At 36.2% G+C, this 13,494-nt stretch overlaps 1 protein-coding gene across 2 annotated transcripts in view; it reads left to right on the top strand.

The window, feature by feature from the left end:
* LOC150108059 (cystathionine gamma-lyase-like) overlaps positions 1–13,494 on the top strand; it is a 228,190-nt gene that overhangs the window by 48,752 nt on the left and 165,944 nt on the right. For both annotated transcript variants that reach the window (XM_090415555.1, XM_090415556.1), the window contains exon 3: positions 2,989–3,084. In XM_090415555.1, coding sequence (XP_090271681.1) covers positions 2,989–3,084 — 96 coding nt within the window. The remainder of the gene's footprint in view (positions 1–2,988; positions 3,085–13,494) is intronic.

Raw genomic sequence — 13,494 nt, 5'->3', positions numbered from 1 at the left:
AGTATAAGGAACTAGCTGTTAAGATTTTGGCAGTTCATCACTGAATATAACAGATTTCTTCTGTTATGCATAAACAGAAGAAATCTGTTTATGCAGAAAAGAGGGAGAGAATGAGAGAGTAATAGTTATTTTTGTCCATATTTAACATACCTCTTCAGTTGTCAGTTTAAAAACATATCTCACATAGGAAAATTGTTTCTGTTTTTTTTTCTTAATGAATTAATTATTAATTTGCACTTTTTTAAATTTTAGGATTATTAAAATTGTTAACATTTAAAATCATGGAACCAGCAACAAAACAAAGAAAGTATGAAGCTCAATTTAAAATAAGAGTAATTGAAATGGCAAAGCAAACTAATAACCGTGCTGCTGCAAGAAAGTCTGACATAACCGAGAAGATGGTAAAAGAATGGAGGAAGAAAGAAGATATTTTAAAAAAATTGTCAAAGAAAAAATGTGCGATGAGAATGGGGATCACCTGATGGTTGCAACTGTAAAATCACGTTAAAGAATGGGTATTCGACCAAGTTAAAATTTCTTGACCAATGATCATCTTCAAACGTAAAACTAAACCTAAGATAAAATTTCCTTCAGGTGTTTTTGTACATTTTCAGGAAAAAGGATTGATGGACGAAAATGGTATGAAATTATGGATAAATAATGTGTGGAACATGTGACCAGGTGGTATAATGAAGAAACGCAGTTTATTAGTATGGGATATGTTTCGTAGTCAAGTAGGGAAGATGGGAATAACTGCCATGTTGTGTTTCATCAAGAACTGTTGACAGAGAAGACTGTGTGGGATGGGGCATTATTGTGGTACAGCAACCAATCTCTGCTGCCCCCACATTTCTGGCTGTTTTCATCACACATTATCACGCAGTCTTCTCAAAATGTTGAGATAAAAATGTTGGTTCACTGTTTGTCCAGGAGGAACAAATTCTTTGTGTACAATTCAATTCACATCAAAAAACAAATCAAGATTGTCTTGACGTTTGATCAAACTTGACATGCCTTCTTAGGTTTGGTGAATTTGCATGTTTCCATTGGCTTGATGCTTGTTTTGTTTCTGGATCATAACCATAGCACCAAAACTCATCCCTGCTCACAACTTTTGAAAGAAAATTCTGGTCATTAAGAACTTGCTCCCTCAAATCATGGCAAAATTTCACACGATTTATTTTATATATATTTTTTTATCTTCTATGAGCAAATAGGCACAAATTTAGCACACACATGTTTCATTTGCAAATCTTCTGTTAAAATTCACTAGCATGAACTCCATGACAAATTCATCTCTTCAAAAACTTGCTCAATGGTCTTTCAGCAATCTTCATTTTTTTAGTGCTTGTAAGCACTAAAAAAAAAGCAGCCAGAACAATGAACACACATGATGCCAGGAGTATCAGGAATAAGGAAATTAATTGTGGCACTGATAGCCTCAGCCTGCCCAAAGATTATTGGAATTAGTGAAATGTGGTTGACAGAAGATGATATCAGGATAGGAATAGAAGTAGAAGGATATAGCATATTTTGGCAGGATAGAAAGGAAAATGTGGTGGTGAAGTGTTATTTATGATAAGTGATGAGGTGTTTCTCTCAGAGCAGGGAATTTGGAAAGAGATGGCACTAATGGTTTTGAAAATGTGAAGTGAAGATGGGGAGAACAGGATATTTATTGGGATGCTACTACAGACTAGGGAACACAAAGGATGATAGCAGGAAATGATGATATAGAGCAGGCATGGGCAACTTCATTCTATACGCGGGCCAATGTATGATGAGTGCTAGCGTCACAGGCTGCACACTTTTAGACAGAACTTAAATAAAAATCAACTCTGCATTTTTTCAAGGAAACAGTTATATATATTGAATTGCTATATTTGTTAAATCATTTTACTACTGGGAGAACAATATAAAATACTTGAAACTGAGTCCTGAAACTGATCACTGTAAGCAGACCAGAGCAAGTGACTTTCAATGATGTGTTACTCTGGAGCACATAGAAATCTACCACTCTCACTACTACAACTCACACAGAGAAGCAGTAGATTTTATAAATTGAGTAATCTTTTAAAGCAATTTTGATTTCATGTTGAAAATATAAATTGTTTCCATCATCAGAAATAATGAATATGACTAGTATGTCAATCAGAAAATCTGCGGTCAAAACTAATAGCTACATTGATAATACATATAATTTAATATAGTTTTTATCCTGCAGCGGGCTGCACAAAATCATGTTACGGGGCCTCATGCGGCCTGCAGGCCTGCTGTTGACCACCTATGATATAGAGGATGATGAGCAGTGCAAATGCAAGTGCAATTGCAAAGCAAGTGATCTTTATGGAAGATTTTAACTACAACAATACAAACGAGGCAGAGGAAACAATATACAATAATAAATTAACTGAATTTCTGAAATTCTTGGGGGACAAATGTCTCAGGCAAGATGTAGTGAACACAAAGATTCAGAGTTTTAGATTTGGGTCTGTCATTACAGGATCTGATTGTAGCTGTGATGTGAGACGTGTCCTCTTTTCTCCAACCAATAGGCCATTTGTTTTAATCACATGGTGGCTTTTGAATGTCTTTAGGTGGCAGATAATTTTCCTGTCCTGATGTAAGACCACCATTCTGCTCATTGGAGGTTTGAAGTATACCATTAAAAAGTTCCATGTTTGATCTCTAGAGCAGGGATTTCAGATTATTTAACTCTTAGTCAGCTAGATTTTTTACAAAAAGTTTAGTCTTTTGTAGATAGGATTCACATACACAAAAAATTTGTTGTTAGCTTAATTAGATATGTGTAAAACTCATCGAAAAGCTCTGCTTATAAGTAAAATATACTTATAAGCAGGTGATTACAGAAAACAAAGTGTAAATTATAAATATTATATATCAGTTATTTTAAAATATTTCTTAAATAGGATCATCTTCAATAGAATTTACTATATATCCCTTTTTTTTTTGCTATTTTTACAACAGCACTATGTTTTTCTTCTGGTTCAGCAGCACTGCTCTCTTTGAGTTTTTTATTAAAACCTGGAGATCATATAATCTGTGGTGATGATCTTTATACAGGTTAGTACTTTTTTTTTTTTTTTGCCTTATTACTCTATACAACTTATTAGCCTAAGTTATTTATATAAAATACCATATGCTATACTCTCACTTTTTCATTCAAATACAAGAAATATTGAGTTGGAATCACTTTTCCAGAAGTTAAATTTTCTAAATGGATTTAGGACAATAATATTTCAAAAAGTTACTAGTTATGAAAAAAAAATAATAAACAATTTCTTTTTTTAACAACTGATTACTACAAGTAGCCAGTATCTGTATTAATCAACTATTTGTGCACTGTACTTATATTAGCATGTGAGTGTATAGATGCGCTTATGTAAAAATATCTTAAAAATTAACAAAAATGTACATTATTATAAAAAATTTCTTAATATAAAATGTTTTATTTCAGTGTACCATATATATATATATATATATATACTTGGGGGGGGGGGGTAGTGCCATATCTTTTGCTTTAAACGAAGATTTGGTTAGCATATTTCCTCTCCAGCCAAAAGGCTGTGGGTTCGAATCCCACCATGGGCTTAGATGTTTGTGATTGTCTGTGAAAATACTAGTGGTGGTGGGTGGTAAATATCTTTGGTGTAGTTGTGGTTCATTGTAGTTGGTGGATTGCGTGTGGTGGAGATAGAGAGCTGTAGAGCAGATGCCCTCTCTCGATGAATCTTTGGATTCCCTGGAGGTGTAACTAAATAATAATAATAATCATAATAATAACGTACTTCCATATAATTTAAGAAACAGAAATATTATCATCATTTACAGCTGCTTATTATTATTATTATTATTATAATCTTCTCTTTCTTTATAAAACCTCTTCATAAAAACTAATCCTAGCTTTGTAGCCAGTACAATTAGCCCACCTCAGCATGCCTTTATTAACTAATCCTCATAATCACAATAGCCAGTTATATATAAAACATACATTGTATGTTTTATATACAACTATTTATATTTCAGAATAATAAAGATGATTTTTATATAGCATTATGAATATAACAAGTATTTATTTGCATGTATGTACAATGTATAAATTGTAATAGTACATATAAAGTATGGAATTAGATAACTATTTTTTAAAAACAATTATTATTATTATTATTAATTACATGTATTAATTCTGCTTAATACATGTAATAAAAACAAAGTACTCAGCAACAAAAACAAAGTAGTTAGCAATGAAACTTCTGTATCATGTTGTTCAAAAAAAGTGTAACTTCTCAAAGACCAATAAGATTGTTATTATTATTATTATTATTATTTATTATTATCCAAGACCCTATGGAGTCAAAGACTCATCTAGGAGGTCCTTTTATCATTCATACAGCTCATCATATCGTGCTTTAAACACACTCAAACTCCTTGCAGACACCACACTCTCAGGCAAGGCATTCCAATCATTCACAACTCTGCATTAAAAAACCTGCTTCTCACTCCCCTACTCACACCCTCTTTATACAGTTTCCAGGGATGACCCCTGATCTCCCACTATTTTCTGTAGAACCCCTACAGCATTGATCCTATAACAATCCTTTAATAACTTGTAGGTCTCTAAGATATCTCCCCGCTTCCTCCTGTTCACCAGACTCTGCAAGTTGCATCTTCTCAATCATTCCTCATACTTGACATTCCAGAGGTTAGAAACTACCTTAGTCAGTTGCCTCTGGACCCTTTCCAACATCTCTTTGTCCTTTTGAAAACCAGGTGACCAAATCTGGGCATAAAAGTCCATGTGTGGCCTAATCAAAGCCTTATACAATGGAACAAGAATCTCCCTACTTCTACAAGTCAGTGTCCTCCACATCATTCCCAAAAATCTTTGTGTTGTTTGTGTTTAGATCCTTATCCACTATCACCCCTCAGATCTCTTATTTCCTCCACCTCCGACAATATATCCTCACCAAGCATAAATTCTGCATCCCATTTTTGTTTTCCAAATTATAAAACCTTACAGTTTGCAGCATTGAACTCACATTCCCATTCTCATGCCCAGTCACTCAATTCATTCAAGTCTTCTTGTAAGGCCACAACATCTTCTCTGCTATTCATGATTCGTCCCAAATTTGCATCATATGCAGACAACTGAATATCTCCATCCAACTCTTCACCAATATCATTAATATACAAGTTAAACAGCAAGGGCCCTAAAACAGACACCTGAGGCACACCACTAGTAACTTTCCTTTTCCTGGATATTGCTCCCCCATACACAACTTGTTGATACCTATCAGATAGCCAGTCTCAAATCCAATGCACCAATCTAATATCCAACCTCATCCGCTCTAGTTTGACTATCAACTTATCATGAGGTAATCTATCAAAAGCCTTTGCGAAATCTAAGTATATTACTGTGTCTCCTTCACCTCTGCCCATGGAAGCAGTCACCTTATTGTAATAAGTAAGTAGATTACTAAAACATGACCTCCTTTTAGCAATCCATGCTGTCCATCAAAGATAATACCATTGTTGTCAACCCAATTCTGGATCATAGTCCAGAATTGGGTTGACAACATAGTCCAAGCTTCTCCAATAACTTAACTACAACACCTGACACAGTTTGGTGCACAATAGTATTCTGAACAGTTATCCATGCGTTTAAAGTATTCTGAAGTTTGGTATACAAAGTTAGGTGAGAAGTAACTTGAACAAAAAAGGACACTATTTTTGGAGGCTGTGGATGTAATATGCTTGCTTCAGGAGGACTGCAGTTGTAAATTAACCAAAGAAGAGATGTTGGATCTTGCTCAGAGATCTGTGTATAATTAAAAATAAGAGAGTGAAGAGGGATCATTTTTATGAGAAGTAAGACAGGGCTGTGTTTTAGTAGCATTGAAATTGACAAGGTTGTCCTCACACCCATTAGAATATTAAGTATTTAAGGCATTAGTATGGAAGATTTGAAGCTTGGAATATTCAAACTTTGCAAGTTTTTCAAATGGTGTATTATTATTATTTTCTTGACCTCCACAAAGTCACAAGACTAAAAGTGGGAGATCAGTACTAGTCAACACAAAATCTGTCATACCACTCATTAAAACTCATCTACGATTTGTACTTTCACTACCTCTCAGGCAATGCATTCCATGCTCCTACCACTCTCCATGCAAAAAACTTACTTCTTATCATTTTACTCATTATCGCCTTTTGTAACTTCTAGGGATAGCCCCCTTGTCCCTGCTCCTTCCCCCTTTTTCTTCCATATGAAAAATCTCACCAGTGTTAATCTGATAACAATTCTTCAACAGCTTAAATGTCTCAATCATATCCCTCTCCCCTTTATTATATTATTATTATTATTATTATTAAACAAGACCTCATGGAGTCAAAGACTCATTTGGGAGGTCCTTTTATCACACACACATCTCATCATACTGTGTCTTAAACACACTCAAACTCCTTGCAGACACCACACTCTCAGGCAAGGCATTCCAATCATTCACAACTCTGCACGAAAAAAACCTGCCTCTCACTCCCCTACCCACACCCTCTTTATACAGTTTCTAGGGATGACCTCTGGTTCTCCCCTGATCTCCCACTATTCTCTGTAGAACTTCTCCACCAGTGATCTTATAACAACCCCTTACCAACTTGTAGGTCTCTATCATATCTCCCCTCTTCCTTCTCTCCACCAGACCCTGCAAATTACATTTTCTCAATCTTTCCTCATACTCGACATTCCAGAGGTCAGAAACTACCTTAGTCAGTCGCCTTTGGACCCTTTCCAACATCTCTTCATCCTTCTGAAAACCCGGTGACCAAATCTGGGCACAATAGTCCATGTGTGGCCTAATCAAAGCCTTATACAATGGAACAAGAATCTCCCTTCTTCTACATGTCAGTGTCCTCCGCATCATTCCCAGAAGTCTTTGTGTTGTGTTCACGATTTTGGCGATGTGTCCCCTAAATTTTAGATCCTTATCCACTCTCACCCCCAGATCTCTTATTTCCTCTACTTCCAACAATATATTCTCACCAAGCATAAATTCTGCATCCCATCTTTGTTTTCTAAATTTTAAAACCTTACATTTTGTAACATTGAACTCAATCCCCGTTTGCTTGCCCAATTACTCAATTTATTCAAGTCTTCTTGCAAGGCCACAACATCTTCTACTCTTTATGGTTTGTCCCAACTTTGCATAATCTGCAAACAACTGAATATCTTCATCCAAATCTTCGTCAATATCATTAATATACAAGTTAAACAGTAATGGCCCTAAAACAGACCCCCGAGGCACTCCACTAGTGACTTTCCTTTTCCTGGACATCGCACCCCCCCCATACACAAGTTGTTGATACCTATCAGATAGCCAGTCTCCAATCCAATGCACTAATCTAATATCCAACCCCATCTGCTCTAGTTTGACTGTCAACTTATCATGAAGTACTCTATCAAAAGCTTTTGCAAAATCCAAGTATATTACTGTATATCCTTCTCCTCTGTCCAAGGAAGCAGTCACTTTATTGTAATAAGTAAGTAGATTACTAAAACATGACCTCCCTTTAGCAAATCCATGCTGTCCATGAAAGATAATACCATTGTTGTCAACCCAACTCTGGATCCTAGTTCTCACAAGCTTCTCCAACAACTTAACCACAACACCTGACCCACAGATAGGCCTATAGTTTGATGCTTGAGTTCGATCACCTCCTTTATGAAGTGGCACAATCTTGCCCTCCTTCCACTCTTTAGGAACTTGACCAAGTGCAAGACTCGTATTAAAAAAATATGTCAAGGCAGGTGTCAACTCTCTGGCACATTCCTTCAGAATACGCGGTGATATATTATCAAGTCCCACAGCCTTATTTACATCTAGTTTACTCAACTCTCCAAACACCTCTTGGTCACTTACAGTCAGTCGCTCCTCCCCATCATCAACTGCTCTCAATCTCTCCATGAAGTGACATTCACAAGATTGAAAGATCTTTATGAACTGCTCATTAAGTATCTCCACCACACATTCTGCAACATCTGTCTTTATACCATTTCCTCCAATCAATGTCATCCTTCCATAATTATTCTTTCTTTTGCTGGCTACATATTGAAAGAACTCCCTTCAATTCTTTTTGGCTTCATTAGCTAACTGCTGTTCATACCTCTCTTTAGCTGCTCTCACCAACCAAGTCACCCTCCTTGCCTGGTCTTTGTAGACCTCATGAAATTGGTTACTTCCACTTCCCTTTTGCTGCCTCCACAATGCCCTTTTTCTCTGTATCGCATGCTTAATCTCTTTATTCATCCATCTCACACCTACCTTATTTAACCTTCTCACCCGTGGTATACATTTAGACATTGCATCTACTAAATAATTTTTGAAAATCCGCCAAGCTGCATTGATCTCTTTTCCAGCTAACTCCTCATTCCATGCTACACCTGCAAACTGTCTCCTGAGCTCTTCATAATCACTCCCCTTGTAGTTCCACATATACCCTTTCTTCACAGGGGTCCTTGCACTGCTGGCAACCACCCAGGTAATCACCTCATGGTCACTTTCACCAGTTGGTGGATGATTTAACACCTCATTTATAATTACATCCTCTTATGAGATGACCAAATCCAAGACCCTTAATCCTCGTGTGCCCTCTGTTACATACTGTCTGAGGTAGTTATCCCTCAAAAACTCAAGAAACTCATTTTCTTTACTTCCAGTTGCTATCTCTTCATTCCAGTCTATATTGCCATAATTAAAATCACCCATAATGATCACCCTTTTCTTATTTGCTTGCCTTATTTGACTATACATTTCACTATCACCACTATCCACATTACCAGGTCTATAACAACATCCCACCAAGTATTTGATTCTATTCACCTCTATCTCACACCATACTACCTCAAAACCACTGGCCCTATTTCCCTCTTGCATCTCTACCTTGTATGGACATAACTCTTTCTCTATCATCAATAGCATTCCCCCTCCCTTTTTACCCCTTCTATCCTCACGAAACACATCATACCTTTCCATCTCTATTCCTGTCGGGATGTCTTCCTCAACTAACCATGTCTCACTTATTCCAACAATCTTTGGGTGCACAGACGCAATTAGTGCAACCATTTCATCCGCCTTGTTTCTTATACTTCTAGCATTGGTATACAAACACAAAGCTCATTTCTGGATCTACAGCTAGTTCCACTGATACCACTCACTCAATGTGATCTCTCCATGCTGGACTGGGGCCATTTCCCTTTCTGCTTCTTCATTTTAGAACCCTGTCCTATCTCCACTAAACTTTTATCAGTCTCTAAGTCCTCAGTTGATCTTCATAACTTATAGCAGATGTTACTTCATCCACTTCAGATTCTGGTGACTAGATCTGAGCATAGAAATCCAGATGTGGTAGAATCAAATCTTTACAATGGGACCACTACTATTTTATCTGTTATGGGCAACATCCTTCTCAGTATTGCAGCCATCCTCTGAGATTTCTTCACAATATCTACATTAGCCTCTGAACTTCAATTTTCTCTCTACAGTCACTGCAGAGTCCTTTGCTTCTGCAACTTCTTCCTTTTTCAAATTTTAGAACCTTACATTTAGTTGCATCAAATCAACACCCCTATTAATTTTCATACCTTTGTAGCTTATTCAAATCCTCCCAAAGAACTAAAAGATCAGCTCCCAAGCTTCACTTTCTGCAAATAGCTGAAGATAGGAGTCTGTATAACTCATTAGAAGTAGTGTGTGCTAGACCACCCAAAGAAAGAATGTCATAAGTTTAATTTTAGTCAGTGACCAGAGGAACTTTTACTAAGCCTTTTTTCCCCATCATTTACCAAGTCATTCTATTTTTGGCATGGGCAAGTGGGTTTTTTTAAGTGTAATTGCAATAGGAAGTCTTCTGCAATTGGAAGAATTCGCCATTCTTCAAATTGCACTCCACAGTGCACGATCTTTTTTCATTCTTCCAATTGCACTATAGAATGCAATTGAAAGAATGATGCTATATTGTTCCCTTTGATTGTAAAAGGCCTAAGTTTGATTCTCGTCTTTACAAGAGGAATCTTTATATGGACTTTGAATGTGAGTTACCCAATCTTATATGGAAGTAGCAGGGTTTTTTCTCCCAGAAACTCGGGTTTTCATCCTGTGTACAGGCAAATTGGCCTTCAGAACACAAGCAATTTAGACAAAAAATACTAGTGGTGATGGGCGGTAGATGGCATTGATGGCAGTCGTGTGTAGTAAGAGAATTAAGTACTGGAAGAGACGGTAGATGTGTACAGTGGAGTGGAGTGGAGTAGAGCACCCTCCCATGATGTGTCCTTGTACTACTTGGAGATGTCATGTAATAATAATATCTCCCTGTAGGCCCATGACAATATCATTGACATAAAGTTTGAGCAGTAATGGTACCAGTACTGAATCCTGTGGAATTTTACTTGTAACCTTCCTACTTCCCGATATATAACTGTCTATCAGAAAGCCAGTTACCAATCCAATCTGTTAACTTGATGTTCAAATCCATATTTTACAACTTGAAAATGGACTATATAGAGCAGACTATTATCAACAAAACTGTAGATGAGATTTAAAGTTAGAGGTGATTTGATAAAATTATGGAATCCTGAAGCCCTTGCGCATTGATGGGGGAATTGTATATGTGAGTCATCTTTCTCCCCCCTTATCCAGTACCATGTCATAACATGCAAGTGGATTGCTTTAAGGAGTGGTATGATAGACTTTGTGTTTCCTAAGAGGGACCTCCCACGATGAGTCTTAATAGACTTTGTGTTTCCTAGGAAGGACCTCCTGAGATGAGTCTTTTGACTCCATGGAGGCCCGAATAATAATAATAATAATAATAAAGGTCTATTCTTTATGCACTTATGGTAACTATTGTAGTGAATTCCATGTTTATTGTTTATCAAACTAAATTCTTTATTCTGTTCTATTCCTAAGCAATCTTTCTTACCCAAACTCCAATTGCAGATATTTTGGGTCTGTGCAGTAATTGGAAATATCCATCTTAACATCACTTTTGTGCAATGGTTTTCTTTTATCTTTATTTTCACTTATAGGAGATCCTCCCAATTGCAAGAGTGTTATTAAATAATCAGATTAAGGACACGGTCAACTCTTTTGCATAAGATGCGTGGCAGTATATCCAACTTGATAGCTTTATCAACATCCTACACATCCCTGTCCCCATACAACTTGGGTAGTTTCACTTCTACTTTCTGTTGGATTCCCTTATCTTCTATGTGTTGTTGCACAGCATCATTCACACTAGCATGATATACACTGGTAGTGTTCATTAAATAATAACACTTCATGCCTTATAGTAGTGTCCACTTTGCTACTGTCATCATCAACTTCCACTAGCATCATTTTTCTGTAATTATTCTTCCTCTTGCATGTCATGTCATGTAGAACAGTTTTCTTGGATGTCTTTTAGTACATGACTAGCCAATCTTTTCTTATATTTTACTTTTCTTTTCTTACCACTTTTTCTAGCCTAATTTTATACTTATGTATGTGATCATTATATATCCTCCACAACAACTTTTTTCCCACACTGATTGTCTAATTTTGCTGATCATCCATTTCACTCCTACTTTATTTGTCTTAATCTTTGATATACAACTCTACATTGCTTGTGTCAGTTATGGAATAGTTAACTTACAGTTCCACACATATCCATTCTTGACTGAAACCATTCATCTGCTCGATGCCTCCAACATCACTTTCTCTTGATTGCCATCACAACAGCCACATCCTGTGAGGCTATCATCAAATCCAACACTACAATATCCTTTCTTTTAGTGTTACATGGTGATCAGCATTCATTTCTGAAATTATGGATTCTACAACCATGCTAGAATAACTCTTTTTATTATCCCGACATTTCGATCTTCATATAAAGATCATCATTCTGGAGCATACCTAAATATACAAGACAAGCTGAGTTAAACCATAAGCTAGAGAAACAATGATTTGATCACATGCTACTCACTGGCATGAATTCTAGTGAAAAAAAAAAATTACATCAAGCTAATTTAATTTTTGATTACATGAATAAATATTCTTGCTTAATAATAAATTTAGTTTAATCCTTTATCCAAGTGTGTGCAAACAAAGTTTGCACCTGAAAGTATCTTCAGGACTGGGGTAAAGTGGTACAACACCGGGCGACTCCTTGCAAAGGTGGAGCAAGCTACCAACACTCCTATCTCAGTATCTCCCAAATTCTCAGTATCTTTCAAATTCTTGCTTACAGATGGTTTTCCTTCCAGTAACGGTGTTGTCCTATTTCTATTATTACAATTTTTTTTGATTTAAAAAAAATATATATATATTTTTTTGAACACAAATTTAAGGAAGCTTGTGAGATCATTATCAACCACCCCAATCTAAACAATAATGATAGTCTAAAAATCCCATACATATGGAAGGCATATATTCATCCCACGAATCCTTCCTCTCTAAGAACAACTATAAAAAGGACTCTAGAAAATCCAGGATCCTAAATCCATAATAATAACTTTAATACTGAAAAATAGGACATCACTGTTAAAAAAGAAAGTTTATTCATGTTGTAATTTATAAATATATATATATATATATTTTTTTTTTTTTTTAAATCAAAAATAACAATTGTAATAATAGAAATAGGACATCACTGTTACTGGAAGGAAAACCATCTGTAAGCAAGAATATTTATTCATGTAATCAAAAATTAAATTAGCTTGATATAATTTTTTTTTTTTTTTCACTAGAGGTCATGCCAGTGAGTAGCATGTGATCAAATCATTGTTTCTCTAGCATACGGTTTGAAATGTAACGCAGCTTGTCTTGTATATTTATGTATGCTCCAGATGATGATCTTGATATGAAGATTGAAATGTTGGAATAATAAAAAGAGTTATTCTAACACGGTTGTAGAATCCATAATTTCAAAAATCAACACTACAATATTATGCTGCTTGCAACATGTGCTACCTTAAGGTATTGATTATTATTATTATTATGTAGGCTCCTTCAGGGAGTGAAGCCTTCTTATGAGTTACATAGTGCCTAATTACCTGATGTATCTTTCTTTAAAATCATTCACTGAGGATGCATTCGTCACACACACACACACACACACACACACACACACACACACACACACACACACACACACACACACACACACACACACACACACACACACACACACACACACACACACACACACACACACACACACACACACACACACACACACACACATACACACACACACACACACACACACACACACACACACACACCATAAGAAGAACCTGGACATCACACATGCAAATGGAGTAAGCATGTGGTTAGAACCTAGAGTTCTCCCCACCTGCCATGAGCTCTAAAATCTCACCAGTGGCTATGCTGCAAGTCTTCCTTACCAACATATGTGTTTCTGTCATATCTTCTCTCT

Source organism: Typopeltis vanoorti, chromosome 3 (assembly GCF_054136105.1).
Source record: "Typopeltis vanoorti isolate ZY-2024b chromosome 3, IOZ_Tvanoo_1.0, whole genome shotgun sequence".
NCBI classification, from domain to species: Eukaryota; Metazoa; Arthropoda; class Arachnida; order Uropygi; family Thelyphonidae; genus Typopeltis; species Typopeltis vanoorti.
Note: the sequence above shows the minus strand (reverse complement) of the source record. Positions and strands in the feature narration are given on the sequence as shown.